The sequence below is a fragment of the Neofelis nebulosa genome, chromosome 15 (genome assembly GCF_028018385.1).
Source record: "Neofelis nebulosa isolate mNeoNeb1 chromosome 15, mNeoNeb1.pri, whole genome shotgun sequence".
NCBI lineage: Eukaryota > Metazoa > Chordata > Mammalia > Carnivora > Felidae > Neofelis > Neofelis nebulosa.
Genome location: NC_080796.1, coordinates 17,325,002 through 17,341,472, shown reverse-complemented (window position 1 = coordinate 17,341,472; position 16,471 = coordinate 17,325,002). Strand labels below are relative to the sequence as shown.

At 45.0% G+C, this 16,471-nt stretch overlaps 2 protein-coding genes across 18 annotated transcripts in view; one reads left to right on the top strand and one right to left on the bottom strand.

The window, feature by feature from the left end:
• The window catches only part of GPR161 (G protein-coupled receptor 161), a 62,656-nt gene extending 51,899 nt beyond the window's left edge, over positions 1 to 10,757 (top strand). For 9 of the 10 annotated variants that reach the window (XM_058700379.1, XM_058700378.1, XM_058700376.1 and 6 more), the window contains one exon: positions 4,443 to 10,757. The gene's annotated coding sequence lies outside the window, so the exon portion shown is untranslated. The remainder of the gene's footprint in view (positions 1 to 4,442) is intronic. The other variant, XM_058700381.1, reaches the window with a different exon arrangement.
• The window catches only part of DCAF6 (DDB1 and CUL4 associated factor 6), a 135,614-nt gene continuing 122,684 nt past the window's right edge, over positions 3,542 to 16,471 (bottom strand). For all 8 annotated transcript variants that reach the window (XM_058700366.1, XM_058700368.1, XM_058700370.1 and 5 more), the window contains 5 exons: positions 16,182 to 16,320; positions 14,331 to 14,487; positions 13,597 to 13,685; positions 11,158 to 11,263; positions 3,542 to 4,002 (listed from right to left, as the gene is read on the bottom strand). In XM_058700366.1, the coding sequence (XP_058556349.1) occupies positions 3,938 to 4,002; positions 11,158 to 11,263; positions 13,597 to 13,685; positions 14,331 to 14,487; positions 16,182 to 16,320 (556 nt within the window). In that variant the 3' untranslated portion in view covers positions 3,542 to 3,937. The remainder of the gene's footprint in view (positions 4,003 to 11,157; positions 11,264 to 13,596; positions 13,686 to 14,330; positions 14,488 to 16,181; positions 16,321 to 16,471) is intronic.

The window sequence follows — 16,471 nt, the reverse complement described above, 5'->3', positions numbered from 1 at the left end:
AGGGGAAGGCAATGGACAGGAGGGAGGAGAGAGAGGCAGGTAGCATCTGGAACTCAAGTCTGAAAGGAGCAAAGTGAGCTTTTCTGTTGTAGAGTCCCGAGCCACAGCACAAGCTCAGCCTTGACCTCCCTCCCTGACAGCTTGAGTCGTGACCTGGGCGCTGACAGCTCTGTCTTGCAGTGACAGTGACTGCTTGGCCATGGGTCTTGGGCTCACAGAATCTTTGGTCCTCTAAGTCCCTGATGGGAGAGGTGGCCCAGGGACAGGAGTCCGTGCTACTCCAGCGGATCCAGGACCCCAGGGGAATCCCGTGGGAGACAGAAGGGACCTCCCACCCTGAAGTAAAGGACAGTGGCTGTCGTATGTGACTACAAGAGGGGACAGAGTCTGACCCCCTCCTTCTGGGTTGGGGAGAGGAAACACAGAATGCAGGGAGCCCTAGGGAAGCCTAAGAATTGTCTGAGGTCCCAGAGTGCATTAAGCCAGAGTCTGGGTCAAACGCCAGGTCTTGGCCATGTCGCTGAGCAAAGGAGCCAGCTTTGCAGCTGGAGAAGGTGGGGGGGGGGGGGGCGTGAGGTGAGGCGGGAGGGAGAAAGTAAAAGTCCTCGTTATCAGACTAGGCCAGCTGCCCTTAGAAGGTAGAAACCATTGTAAACCGGGGAGCTTGGGAGCCTGGAATACCGGCTCGCCAGACCTAAAAAAACCTGCGACCCAAGGAAAGTGGGTTCATTCGAAAGATTTCAAAGCACAAACTCAAGTCTGCATAAGGTTACCAAGAGCACAGTTTTGCTTAACGACATTTCTAGAACATAATACGCAAAGCTGCGTTCGTTTCCCTCAGAATCTTCCTGAATAGTATTAATAGCTTAGGAACTCGAAGACATTTCTGTTTTTCCTTTTCACACCACCATTCTGAAATATCCCAAGTCCCGGGCAAGTGGCCGCTCCCGATGAAGACAGCCCCGCGGGGGGACGGGCAGCCTGGGCCTGCGTGGCCACAGAGTGCGGTGGAAAAAAGGGTGGGTCTGCCTGGAAACAGGTCTGTCCCTCTGTGATGTGCGTGTGTTCTAGGAGGCGGAGCTGCGCCGCGTTCTGATAACAGACCCCCGGGTGCAAAACTTGTTAAAAACCTTCAGAGCAAAATCAGAGCAAAACAAAAACAAAGCTAGTCCTGAAATAAATTGCACTTGAAGTTTTTGGATGATTTTTTTTTTAAGGTAAGAAAAACGTTCAGGGTTCTTCTAAATCACAATATTTATAAACCAGTAAAAGTAGATTGAGTAGCTTTATTTACCCGGTTGGTTAAATATCCGTTTCGGTACGTGTCTGTGGAGACCGTGGATCTGTACTTGGACTTCCGGGGCCGGGGACTTTCTGAGAGCCTCCACCGTTACCTACTGTGTGCAGCCACACCCCTGTCCGCAGCCTCCCTCCCCGGGGGCTCACGAGAGGAAGGAGACCGCACAGGAAGGGGCCGACTGCCGTAGGATTAGGAGGCGTCGACACCCCACAGTCACCTTGCTGCATCCATCCGTGTGCTGTTCATAAATTCTTCAAGACGTCGTCTCTACACCCGACGTGGGGCTCAGACTCAAAATCCCAAGATCAAGAGTCACGTGCTCTACTGACCGAGCCGGCCAGGAGCCCCAGTGCAGGGTTCTTAAAGGAGGTTTGACGAACGGCCACGCGCCGTCTCTAAGCCTGTCCCGTAACCAGAGTCAGAGGGCGGCTGGCAGGTTGCCACTGAGACTCAGCAACCCCCAGGCACGGGACCTCCCACCTTCGCCCAGCTCCCTCACCTGCCACCACCGCAGCCCTAATCCTGTGTCGGAGCAGCACGTGGGCCCTGTGGTCCGGGTCCCCAACATGCAGTGAGTCATGGAAGTGACCACGGAGGTGTCCCCTGTACCTCCGTAGAATGTTTTCTCTTCGCTGCCTCCGTGACTGCTGGTCTGGCCCACCTGCTCCTTTGTAACAAGGTACCAGATGCTGCAGAATTTAACAGGGCGGGGGGATAACTCCTTTGACAAGTACTGTTACATTTAAAAAGTTTGAAGGTTCCTAGCAAAAGTGAACAGGAAGTTCAGAGTTCCCATGTGCCCCCTGCCCACCCCCCAGGCTCCCCTCCTACCGACAGTCTGTGCCGGAGTGGACAATTGGGATTTTATTTTCATTTTTTTAAATTTTATAGAGAGAGGGAGAGGGAAAGAAAGAGGATCTTACGCAGGTTCCACACTCGGTACAGAGCCCAGCGAGGGGCTCGATCCCATGACCCTGGGTCGTGACCTGAGCTGAAGGTCAAGGGTCGGTTGCTCAACTGACTGAGACACCCAGGCAGCCCTTGAGTTTCTTCTATGCTCTTCTAGCCAAAGAGCTTCCCTGACCTCCCCCTTGAGCCTTCTAGTAGCCTCTGCCCCATGAGCCTTGCAGCACCTCTCTAGAGCATATCCGGCACGGTTTCGTTACAGTGCAAGGAACAACGTCGGTTTTTGTGCTTGTGGTAGTCACTTCAGTTGTTCTGTCAAGCCCTTCAATCTCCGTGGTTTCGTGTGGTCCCCACACAGCCCCTGGGACACAGGTGATACAATAGGAATACGTCCATCTTACGGAGGAGGAGGCCAGCCCAGAGAAGTCAGATGGCTTAAACAGGTCCCATAACTAATTGGGAGTCAGAAGCGAAGACCTTTGCGCTTCCCAGAAATCATGCAATTGTCCTGTTTGGCTACAGCTCGAATTCCTTTTCCCTTTACCATTCGCCACATCTCCTGACGTGAGAACGTGTCTGTCCCGTCCAGGGCAAGAGCTAGATGTTGAAGTCTACCTGAAGTTGCTGAGCCAGCAGAAGAGTTACTTTTCTTCCGTCCAAAAAGCCAGTCTGCCTTCTCTTGGTCGGTGTCCCTGGGCTTCCCGCCATCTTCTGCCACCAGGCGAAGGGGCGATGCCTGGTCGCTGCGAGGGAGAGGGTGCTTCGCCCGCTACACCCGTGAGTCCATTCACGGCCCAGCCGGAGGAAGCGGCACGAAGGGGAGAGGAGGGAGGATGACAGCAGGGTGGCGTCTGCAGGGGTGGTTTCGGCTCAGAAGGTGCGGGCCTGGGTGGAGACGGCCTAAGGGGGGGTGGAGTTGGACACCAGGGTTGAGGGGGACCCAGAATTACAAGACTGGACGGTCGACAGCTCGTGGCTGAAACCGAGAAGTTGGAGAGGGGAAGCCGGGGGGCCAGCGCTTTCGGGACGAGCTTGCGCCGGTCCGTCACGTGAGCTACCCGTGATGCTCTGGGCCTGTTGCCGGCAGCCTAACTCCTGTACTTGGGTGAAGAGGGATCACGAACCATGAAAGATGGAGATTAGAAGCGAAGGTAACGTGCTCTGGAAGGAGAAATGAGAAAAGCTCCTCTATGTGATTCTAGCACACAGAAGTCACAACAGAAAAGGTTATCAGCTCTAGAAAAGAATAGAGAAAGAGCCTTATGTTATAGAGAAGACTGGAGAATGTGGGTCGGGGTAGTAAGGCATTCAATGAAAAGTCAAATTCAGGACATCTTAAAACAACCAACTTCTTTTATTAGAAAGCAACAAACATGCAAATGGCAAGTGTAGAAATTTATCTGAACCAACGTTTTCACTATAATGAAAATTACTCTCCACGTTGACCCAAGCTCTCCTATCCGAAGGTTAGGGAAAATATTGCACTTTGCATTTTCTAGCACTCCTCATACATGGCAAAAAGTTTTAAAAACATTTTGCTAGTTTTGTTTTACACGCTCTCCCAAATTCATGCACACAGTCATTCCAAACCAATGTCAGGTTATCCCCAAAAAAGGGAGAAACTCCAAAACACCATAACCTTAGAATTGCACTAAAGCTCTGTAAAGAGAAAATATAATCAATGTCTTATACAAATTTCAGACCATCTAAGTGCTTGCCAATAAGAGCTGGTTATTCCTCATCCTCATTTTCATTCTCCTGACCAGAACCTTCTGATCGGTCACCCTCCAGCCGGTCTGGAAAACACACAGAGGAGACGCACAAAAAGAGAGACTTTTAGAATTACGATTAAGATAACATTCAATATCTTCTATTTGGAACCGATGAAAATGTATACATATGAACGTATCATCGCGTAAACATCAGTTCACCTCCGTGCGTAGGGAAGCTATTTTTTGCCGCTAGAAGCAAATAAGAGAGTCCGGGAAACAGCACTATACCTTTGAATATGCATGTAATTCTAACCGTAATACAAATTAAAAAGAAAAACCCTAAGGATCCGGATATATCCCGGTCTACTGCGGAGTTTTAAAGATCGCGTTCCTTGGGGAGTCCAGGAGCCTAAGGAGGTGTCTCGTGACACCAGTAGACCGAAGGGGGCTGTGGGGAAACCTAAGGATCTGTGTATTCTGTTGATAAAAAAAATTTTTTCAGTTAAATATCTGCTATGTTCCAGGCGTCGTGCTAAGGATACAATGGTGACCAAAACAGACCCGCGGTCTCTGCCCTCGAGGGAATACGGGATGGTGAACTGGCGCATGACACGGCCCGCTGTCCCCGACCGTCACGGTTGGCGCGTCTTGCTCCTCTGCTTGGGACCCTCGCCCCGTCCTGCAGCCGTAAAGCTTCTGCGCACCTACTCAGTGCAACCGTTGTCCCGTGTGAAACGTTTCTGGGACTTTTCCAAACCCCCACTTGCAGAATGAAGAACTCCTTCCTCTACATTCCAGACTATCCCGTGTGTCCCGTATAAAGATGACCTAACTGCGGAGACAGGTCGTGTGTGTCTTCTTACAGACTAGACTTGAAGGGCTCTGAGCTCCTGGGAGGGTAGGAACTTTTTCTTTTTTCTTCCGTCCTCAGAGCCTGGTACAGCAATCCATGCATATAGGTTTTACTAGGATACGTTACGTTAGGTTATGTGAAGAAGGCCACTTTAAAAGCCCGTCACCACTAGCATGGAGCCCATTCTGTCACAGGAACACTCCCCCCAGGGCAGCGTGGAAAACACGGAGATCAGACACGGGGGAGAGGTTCACTCCCGGCTGTCAACAGCAAGACTGAAGCCTGAGCTTTTACTTAGGACCTCCAGAGGCGTCAACTCTCCCACTGGGTCACTGGGTCCTAGGTCAACACCACCAAGAGCAGTGTACAGAGGGACTGTGTGTTTTCTGTCCAAGTGAACGAGACTAAATCCCCTCTATGCTGACTCCTTTTTGAAATCAAACTAATGAGATGATGTATATGATCTATAATCTGAACTACACAAGTTTTAGCTATTATTATTATATAGTACGTGTTCCATACACATTTGCAAAATAAATGAACCAAAATAAGGTTTGGATTGACCTTCATGTATCAACCACTAAGGAATCCAAGCACAGTGGAAGAATTTCTGGTCAATACTAATGAATGTTAGTATAAAAGAGATTATAATCTTTATATTGTGATACACTTTCACGAGGGAGCGAAACACGAAGTCGCTATCTGCCTCGGTAGATTGCCGTGAGTGGCACTCCTGGACACGGCTGACTATATTCAACAAAGCTATTCCTGTCCCACTGGAAGCACGAGGAAGGAGTGTCTGCCTGTTTCAAAGTGCGCCGGTTCTTACCCACATTCCTTTTGCTTGTCACACTATGTGTGAAGATGGGGAAATGGAGGGTCAACAAGAATTGTCACAGTCTTTAACTCGGGGGGTTTACGGTAGACAACAGACTTCTGCAGAGTCCAGAGCAAGCCACAGAGTTAAGCGAGGGCCAAGAGTGTCTAGCATAGGCCAGCGAACGACTGACCGTGGCTCCCGGAATGAGAAGAGGGTAGAACGGTGGTTCTTTTTTCAAGTCCGTCACAGTCACTGCAGAGTCCTCTCTCAGAACATAAGCCCAGTTTCTAAGAATAAAGGAAACCTTCTGTTCGTGAAGTCCCACCTCTCCGAGGCAGGGAAACCGCACCGCGGCTCAATGTTTACACCGACCTCTGGTTGGCAGTTACGGACCGGGGAGGCCTGACAAACCCTGTTCCTTGAAATGAAAACTGAAAATAAGAATCGCTTCTATATCCACTGTTTTTTAAGGCAGACAATACTGTGATAGGAAAAGGCAGGATAAAACGGGCAGAGAGGGACAGGTTAGGTAGGACCCGGAGGCTCTGGGCGGGGAGGACTGCGTATTTTGGAACAGTGCTGGGAGTGTCTGACTACAGCCAACCCCCGCAGGCACAAACAAGGTCCCTCTTAGGAATGTAACAAACGCCATCAGCTCCCCTTCAGGGCCCCCTCAGGAATCTGATAAGCAAAATACCTAACTCTAAAAGCAAACCATAAAACGTGTGTTACAGGAGGGACAGTATGACTCCTCGTACAAGGGAACCGAGTCAACCCCGAAAGGATGACCCAGCACCTAGAGCTGTCCAGCCAATAAGGGTAGGACCTGAGAAGGAACAAGGGGGCGGGGAAGGGAGAGGCGACCAGAATCTTCCAGACAAAGGCCCTTGCCTACAGTCCCGGGCATTCGCTTTCAAATGTGCCCTGTCAAGAGAGCTTTCATGTTCTTCTTCCCTCCTGCCCTTACACTCTGTAAACTTTGGCCTGCTGCTCCTTTTGTGTCGCCTCGAAGTTCTTCGAAGCGGCGAGACAAGGAACCCTGGGTACTGAGGTGAGAAATCCTGCAACGGTACCAAACTGTTTTTGTAAATAAGGTTTACGTTTGTGGAAAGCCTTTTTTATTCTTGTTAGGAATATTTCCTCAGGAAATTATTTTTGGTCGGGGAAATATGAAGAGAGAGAGAGGAAAACAATTCCCCGAAGGAAACCTGTGTTCCACAAAAAAACTGTGCAGTTCTCCAGACCATCCTTCACAAAATTATTTATTTTTCTAAGAAAAAGAATAAATATGTGACTTATTGTTAGAGATGTGACACCAGAAATTCATCCATTTATTCAACAGACATTTGATGAACAACGAATATGTGCCAGGCGCTGTTCTAGGAGTTAAATATCCAGCTATGAATAAGACAAACTAGGTCTCTGCTCTCAATGAGACCACTTCCTAAAGGGGAAAAATTGAAAACAAGACAACCAACATTTTCCCCCTTTAATTTGTAAGAAGGCGGCAGATACAGTAACGAAAAGCTGGGCTAAGTACTTGAGGAAAATAGGCAATGAACAGAGTGGGTGACTGAGAGGCAGGGCACGAGCGAGAAGGCACATGAAGCAACGTCACGTTGGGTGAAGTGTCTACTGAGACTTTTCTAAGGAGGTGACGCTGGAGCTGAGGGCTCAACTGTATGTTCAGTTCAGGGCCAAAGTCCTTCAGGCAAAGGAGACGGTCAGTGAAAAGGTCCTAAATGTGCTAATAAGCTTGATCAGTCTGAGGAAAGAAGAGGCCGGCCGGCATGCTGAAACGCAGTGCGCTACGGGACAACTGGAATGACTGGAAGTCAGAGGCTGGCAAGGTTTAGATCATGTAGGACCTGGCAGACCACGTCTTTTTTTTTTAATAAAAATTTTTTAAACTGTTTATTTTTGAGAGAGTGAGTGAATGCGAGAGAGAGCACAAGTGGGGGAAGGGCAGAGAGAGAGAGGGAGACACAGAATCCAAAGCAGGCTCCAGGCTCTGAGCTGTCCTCACAGAGCCCGAGGCGGGGCTTGAACTCACGAACCACGAGATCATGACCTGAGCTGAAATTGGACACTCAACCGACTGAGCCACCCAGGTGCCCCAGACCAGTCTTATTTTACGAGCAATGAGGATCCCCCAAGAATTTTAAGTGGGGTGACAGAGCCTAATTTATGTAAAAAAGGGGCCAATAAACTGACGGGCAAATCCAGCCCTAGCCTATTTTTGCAAAGAAACTTTTATTAAAACAGAGCCACGCCCATTCACCTACAGATTATGTGTGGCCACTTTTACACGACCACATCAGACATGAGTAGCTACAACAGACACCAAGTGACCCACAAAGTCTAAAATAGTTACTATTTTGCCATTTCAAGAAAAAGTTTGCTGACCCACGTTTTAAGAAAGATCCCTCTGGCCACCCTATGGAAATCAGACTGTGTGAAGGCAGGGGTGGGAGCAGGGAGACCAAGAGTAGGTGCATATGGTTATATCCCGAAGTAAAGTTCCAACTGCTGACGCAGTGAACCTGTGCATACGACTTGGTAAGTGCCGTGAGCTCAGTCAAGGTCGGGCTCTAGCACCAACCGCGGAGGGCACCATGGCTACCTAGAGCTCCGTGGGCCAAGGCCCAGAGGTATGAAGGGAAGTGTGTCAAGTGATACTTCAGGGTTTCCTAAGTCATGTTAACACATCTGGACTCTGTCCTGAGAACATGAGAGGCACGTTTTAAGGAGAGGAGTAAATTACCAGCTACTGAGACATTCTAGAAGAGGTTAGAATGGTCCAAACACACAATTACCATCTGTCCAAAGTCTATCAAAACTTCCAGGGGTCTCAGAACTGCCTTTACGTCACAAGAAGTGGCCGGCCTGCACTAGAAGTCTTTGTAGAGGCCGCTTTTAGGCAAACAGGCTCGAGCAATGGACTGTTTAAAGGGCTCACAGCGACCACCTGGCTGGATACAGACAGGCCCACCAGGCGACCCACCTCAAAATAGCCAGAGGCCCTAAGTGACCCATGGGCTTCTTACAACCAGGCACAGCTACCAATAAAGGGAAAATTCCACGGCAGCCACACCTCCTCATCTCCTCCTTTAAAAACAGCCTCCACCCACTGCCTCCTTGCAGACAGCTTCTCCTCTGCCTGCCTGCCTGCCTGCCCCCGCTCCCCAGCCGCATATTCAGTAAACCTCTATCTCCTTTGTTCTGCCTCAGGTGAATCCTCCCCCCCCCCCCCCCGCGGCCTCTAACCGATCGTTGCCCCACATTTGGGGGCCCCCATCCAAAGCATACACCACATTCAGACACCACAGTCTTTACTGCCGTACTCATGGGAATGATTTTGCGTGCTGTTTTGAAAATGCAGAAGCTCAAACCCTATTCAGATCAAATGAGTAAGAATCTTCAAGGGGTAGGACCCAAGTATTTGTAGTTGACAAAGCCCAACCGGGGATCTGAAGTGCAGCCTTCGCTGAAGATCACAGCTCCACCAGGAAGAGGCCGCCCAGTACCTGTTCCCTGGGCCTCCCGGGAAGCTTTGTGGAGTAATGGAGGGGCTGGCCTATTCTGGAGCCAGCCTGGGCTCACTTGATCGCCGTCCATTACTAACTCTCCTTGAGTACCTGTACACGCTCATGGTGCTCCAAGAACTGGAGACAAGGAGCAAAGGAGAGGAAAGGGGGGAATAACCGACTCATCAAGTAACCTGAGGTCTTAAGGATAAAAACAACTCTCGGGAACATCTTTCTTTCCAGTCTTTTACGTAAGAGAAGCAAGAGGGGGAGCTGACTAAACCAATTAGAAGGTGTTTTCGGTTGCGGGCAAAAAGAACCAGAAACAAAGGAATCTTCACAGTGTGAGACATCTTCTCTAACACTCAAATCAAAGGAGGCTAGTAGCAGCTGTTGGCGAACAAACCACGTGAGCACCCGTACAAAACAGATTCTGCACAGACCAGAGAAGAATGTTTTCCATAGAAAAACTAAGGAAGAGCCCTTTGCCAGATAAACTCTTCAGAACAAGCAAGTTTTAAGAGTCCTAAGTGGCAAATGTTCTAGAAAAGCTGCCTTCTCAAGTCTGAAATCTAGATGAATTTTAAGGGTTACTCACGGTTATTGAAGAAAATGGATCAAAAATCTTAGTCATTAATGTGATAATACAGGAGCCTAAAAGCTACTGCAAAAATATTTGGTTGGACTACTAACATTTTCTGTTTACGTTCCATGTTTATTTTTTGTTTTGACCATTTGAAAATCTCATTCTTTCCTGGTAGTAGTTAATATTTACAATTTCATGATTTTCTCCCCATCTCATAGGAGTTTCTTTCAATTCTTTAGATGTGCTCCACACTCTTTCTCCTCCAGGACTTCGAAAAATGCTACATACCCTTTACTTTGCCTGGAATATTTGTCCCTGCTCTCTCTGAGGAAGTGATATTTAATCCATCGCTTACAAAGACCTGAAGGATAAGCAAAGTGATCCTAATGAAGAGTGAGGATGGGAGCGGGACAGCATGATGATAAAGATCCTGAGGTGGAAAAGAGTTTGACATGCCCCCAAATTCAAAAAGGGCCAGAGTGGATGGAATGGACACACAAGGAGAAAATACTGTGAATGAGCCTGTAAAGAAGCTTGAGATCAGATCACCTGGGGGGCTGCGTGTCATATTTCTGATCTGAACGTATTCCTACAAGTGAACTTTCTAGGTCAAAGGGGAGTAAAGGCGTGGAACTCAGTTTCACACCTAGGCTTCACCATTCATCAGCTGCATGAGCTGGGGCGAGCTATTACGAATAAATAACCGACTTTCTAGAGGGTTGGAGCTCATCGGGAAACATCTGTGAAATGACTAGTATGGGGCCTGACACATTACAGCTACTCTAGAAACGATGGCCGCTGTTATTATTAAATAATAGGTAATACCCAACATATGAAGACATTTAATTTGTGAAATCAGTGAAGAACAACAAACGCTGTCTTGTTTGATAAATGTACTTTGTTTACAATGGATACTGGATCTTTTCTACTGTTATGAACACTGATTATATTCACTTCCTTCTTGAATATTAATTGTAATATATACGATTTTGTGTTTCTTTGGCATTGAACCTCACGATTTATCATCGAAAACAAAAAGTATTTAAAAACCCATACTGAGGTATCTGTTTCGACCTTCACAGTAGCATGTAACACTTATTTTTGTCTGGGCTAGGAGTAATTTTGACCACATCTACCATGAAAGGGTACCTTACTGTAGAACCTAGCGTAAGGTTTATGGTGTGATCCTCCACCCTGAGAAGAGAAGCACAGCTGATAAAAGCTTTTAAGTGACTCTGTCTTTTCATTTGGACGCTTTTCAATAAATTTGGTTCATGAGGAAGTAAGTTTCCTGTACTAAGATCCAGGGTTCACAGAACTCCTAGCTCAGGAATTACATTGCCCTCGTTTTGTGGTTAAAGGAAATTGTACAAATCACTTTGAAGCAGATCGTAAATAATAGCATGTTTTTCAAACATAACAATGGTTTGAATAATACAATGACAGTCCTTACCAGCTCTGATATGATTCAGTGAAGCCAACATCCTCAACATGAAAGAGGCTGGGACTGTGATGGTGTTTCTAGTCTCCTCCAGCATGAGTTCGTTTCGAGTTATAACCTGAGGCAAGTTAAACAACCAGGTCAGAAGCAATGAAGTAACTATACGTTCCCATGAAGAGTAGGAGAACAGTAAAAAAATTAGCACGTCCTAAGAGGAATTACTTCATTCTTTCCATGTACGCTGTGTATATTTCCACCCTAAGGCTACTCGATGCCAGGTAATTAACTTGCAGTGAGGGAGGAACATCACAGAACGCTACTCTTTCAACTGGCAGCAAAGAGAAAGGTCACACTTTGAGGCTACTTAAAACATTCAAGAATTCAATGAATTTTTTCTTGTAACTTGTTTCCCCGAGCAGTCTACCTTGTGTCTGCTCATTATGTTCCCCTACGGCAGAGCTGATGCTCTTAGTGACGGAGGGGTGTGAAATGACTATCCCTGGGTCATGTGGATCTCTGGAGAAAACGTTACCTGGACTGAGGCAAAGTAACCTTGAAAAATAAAGTTTTGGATTAAGAGTTACCAATGAATTGTATCTTAAGTACCAAGAACAGGACTAAATGATTACCCATAAACACCTAGGAATCTACTATACAGTCATGAGCAAAGGGGGAAAAAGAAAGAGGGAACCGCAAAGCGTGTGGCAAAGGAAAAAAGAAAGAAAGGCAAGCACGACAGTAAGAGAAAGATGCTAATGTCATCAATGGTTCCCCAGCGATTTACACACTTTCAACTCATGGGGCACCCCCAGGGCCCTTTATAATCTTGCCCCAGGGAGCTGCTTTCTTACCCACTCACCCCTGGTTCGTTACTTACCTACCTTAGGACACCTTGGAACATGCTGATCCTTCATCTCAAGTGCTCCTTAGCTCCCTGTCTGCCTGGTGAACTCTGTCCAATTTGTACTTCCTCTGCAAAGACTCGCCCATCCCATCTACCCCATTTATAAGCACCTCTGCTCCTTGTCACAGGCTTCCAGAACACTGTGTGTGCCTCCCTACATTCTGGCTGACTGTTCACAAGTCTGTCTTTCCCACCAGCCTAAAAGCTCTGAGGGAAGGTTTATTTTTATTTTTTATTTTTTAAAATGTTTGTTTATTTTTGAGACAGAGCATGAACAGGGGAGGAGCAGAGAGAGAGAGAGGGAGACACAGAATCTGAAGCAGGCTCCAGGCTCCGAGCTGTCAGCACAGAGCCCGACGCGGGGCTCGAACTCACGGACCGTGAGATCGTGACCTGAGCCGAAGTCGGACGCTTAACCGACTGAGCCACCCAGGCGCCCCGGGAAGGTTTATTTTTTAAAATTCATTAGGGCGCCTGGGTGGCTCAGTTGGTTGGGCATCCGACTTTGGCTCAGGTCATGATCTCGCAAGTTTGTGGGTTCAAGGCCCGCGTCGGGCTCTGTGCAGACAGCTCAGAGCCTGGAGCCTGCTTCGGATTCTGTGTCTCCCTCTCCCTCTGCCCTCCCCGGCTTGCGCTCTGTCTCTCTCTCTTTCTCTCTCTCAAAAATAAACAATAAAAAAAAGTTAAAAAAAATAAAAATAAAAAAATAAAATTCAGCACTGTGCCTGACATAGAAGTTATAAATGTCTACTAGAAAGCAGATGTGGGAACTGTGCCGTGAACTGTCAACCCTGGTCTAGAGCTCTGGCTTTCTAACTAACATTTCTCAGTAATGGACCCTCACTTTATGTTTTTAAGAGACTGCAGCATCTACTTGAGCTGCATTCACAGAATGCAGAAACTCACAGAAACCCAGCAGTTACGTCAGGAGCTAACTGATTAATGCCATGGACCCTTATTTTCACAAGAAATCTTCTATGAAAACCCACTAATAAAAACCCCAGCTGAAGTTAGGGAGGAAAAGCCCAGAATTCAGCGTTTGTGTCCTCCACCTTCCCTCTTCTCATCCCACAAAAAACCTACAGCTTCACACAACCCAGTTTGAAAGCTGTTGGTTTAACAAGGAGCTGAAGAAATCTAAAATATAACAAAAAGGAAAAGATTCTCCAGTCATTTGTTCTGCTACTTATTTGGCTGTGATTATGGAGGACAGCCAGAGTAAAACTATTTTCTTAAAAGGACAGAAGGTTTTTTAAATGACTCTTCATTGCAAAAGCACAGATAGTCAATCTGTTTTTCTTAAACTATAATACACTTAATCTGGTATTACCGATGAACAGTATTACAATTATCAAAATACCCTGATTTTTACTTCTCTAGTATTATAGGCATGTTATTGTTTCTTTTTCTTAAAATTCGACCTCCTCAATTAAATAAACTTGTTTATGTTACCAACTAATAATGAGCTGATGGGAGTCTTCTTAAGAAAGCATTTCAGGAATAAAGTGACATACACTCATTATAATAAGTACAAGTAAAAAACTTACTTCATCAGCAAGTTTTCGGTTAAAAATCCTGGACTCTTCTAGTGGTGACCAGATCTTTATGTCATAATCTATGCCAGATGAGGCTAGAACTAGAAATAAAATGTGCATATTAATATAAAGCATAAAAACAAGCCACTAAGACATGCATATATGTTATATATTATGCATGTATATATATGCATGTATGTATATGCATATACACATATGTACATGTACAGCAAAACTGAGCTGGAATGGAAATTGTACTGATATATTTGTTAACTGAAAATATGATTTTGAAGATTTTCTAAAAGTTACCCTGGAATATAATTTTAAGACTATCTTGAAATCACTCAAATTTCTTTCTTTTCCATCGCTCTTTTATGAGAAACATGGGCAGTGTCAAATGGAAGGCAAGAACAAGCCAAGCTCTCTCGTTCTGGTACATTAACTTGGCCACGTGAAGACTAAAAAGGCTTGGAGATTGAGTTTGGGGAAGTAATGCAAAGTTCAGTCAGCCAAAGCTCTTGCAACTGATAATACTTAGAGGAAATATTAGCAGGATAAACTATCTCCCCATACTTTCTGCCAAAAGGAGGTTCTAAGTGTTTTTTGATTGAAACCCAATGAGAGTCATAACTGACTCTAGTGGCTGCCTTCTAGGATAATATGCATTATTTTTATATTAAAAACTAGCACAAAACTGGAACTGATGTACAGATTTCTAGCCTTTGCCTTATAAACGGCCATCTTACTTGGGTCAAACGGATGTGGCTGCAGGCAGTTTACCACATGATTATCAGCTTCCAGAAGCATTAAATGCTCAGCAGTGTGACGATCCCAGATGAAGATATGGCCACAATCAGAACCACTCATTACAAAATTAGCACCCCAGAAATTGGCTTCTTTTATCTAAGGGTTTAGAAAAAGGAAATAAGAAAACTCAAATCAGAGTTATTAAAACAAAGACTTATTCTATTCTGCAATTGAAAATATTAGAAAATAATAAAAAACTAGAAGAGAATCTTTGTCTTCTATTACTTTAAAAATGATACAGATTTTTCAGCAAGCATGATATGGCACTAAGTAATGAAAAGTTCCCCATGAACACAGAGATTCTGCTCTGTTCAATGCTATATTTATAGGGCCTAAAACAGTACTTGGCGACACTAGGTGCTGAATTAGTAACTGCTAAATGAATGAATGGGGTTTCTGGGACTGGGCAGTGTAATGGAAACTTCTATATATGTTGCTGACCTTTCCAAAAATGGTTCCATTTTAGGTTTATAATAAAAACAGTTCATAGAAAAAAACGAAAAGTTCCTTTTTCTATTTTGCTTTATGATAAAAGAACAAAAAGTACCAATCTTTTTATTAGCTATTCTCCCACAACTGAGAAAGGATATAGCGTATTTACTTTTATGAAGCAACGAGACAAAGGAATAGGATATACTGGAATGGTTGTGACGCCATATGGATGATTTTGAATAAACCATCCAAAAATCTTTGTAGTTCAGGATTTTTTCGATCATTTCATCAGTAGCTGCCACTTTGCTATTTTTGCCAAAACAAAAGGGGAAGCCAGTTTTGTTGTTGCTTAGCGCTACTGTTACATTTACTTTTCTTTTTTTTCATTCCTATCCCCAATGGTTTTCATCTAAAATTTTAACCACAAGGTATAAGAAATGTACATTGATCGCTTCTATTGATAATAAGCATTCAGTTTAGAATGATTAAATCGATACTACCAATGATACCTATAGAGAGAGCTAATTATCTCCCTACCCCAAATAACTTTTTTGTTAAGGAAGCTCTACACACAACGTGTGGCTTGAACTCAGGACACCAATATCAAGAGTCACACATTCTACCGAATGAGCAGGTATTCCCACAATGTAACTTTTTGCCTTTACTCTGAAGAGTAGATTAAAACTAATTCTATAGGTACTTTTGGATAACTCAATGAATGTATGAGGACAACACTTTCTAAATATGAATGGTTCAGAGTTAACAGTTATGCTGATCATCTTGCAAGATCTTCTTAATATGACACTGGGTATATAGACTTGTGGATTGTAAGACTTGCACAGATCTTAGAGATCATCTGGTCTATTCTTATTTCATAAAGGCGGACACTAAAGTCTAGAGAGACAAAGTGACTAAAGCAAATCTTCACTTGTCAATCTTAAGAGTTGTAATTAAAGTCACTGGACTACATTTTGCAATGAGCCTGGATTTCATATATCTAAATCTTCCTCTCCAAACCAACAAAGGGTGCTAATACAAGCTAAAAACAAAAAAAAATCTACTAGGCCGGTAGACAGCAAGTGTGAGAAAGCAAGAAAGACACAACTGTTACTTGTACCAGCTAAAAAATTTTCAATTCTACAATATTTCCTCAGTAGGGCAGAGTTTTCTTTAAACAGTAATGGTCTGGCAATATATTCTAGGACTAAAAGAACCAAGTTTGGGTAAAGAGGTGACTGCTCAGGTACAATTATGTTATCCTGGAAGCACACTGGCAACATAGGAAGATCACCGTTATGGAAAAACATTCATAGTCTGAATCTGCAATTTGTCCAAAGAGTGCCATGAGCATTTGGTACCATTGTCCTGGAGTTGCGATGGCCCTTATAAACCATCTTTACTAGTGGCCTTCTAATGTTCAAAGTATCCAATTCTTCCATTTCTTTCCTTTCTTTTCTCCGCCTGAAGAACTCCTGAATGCGGGCAACAGCAGAGCGTCTACGAATTCCATATTAAAAGAAAAAACAAAAATAAATGAAAAAAAAAATCCACAGGCCACTACAGAGTGAAAACGAGGAACATTAAAATACGGTAAAGTCTAGAAAACATTTAAACTAAACATTATCTCAATAGGGCATCCCCAACCGAA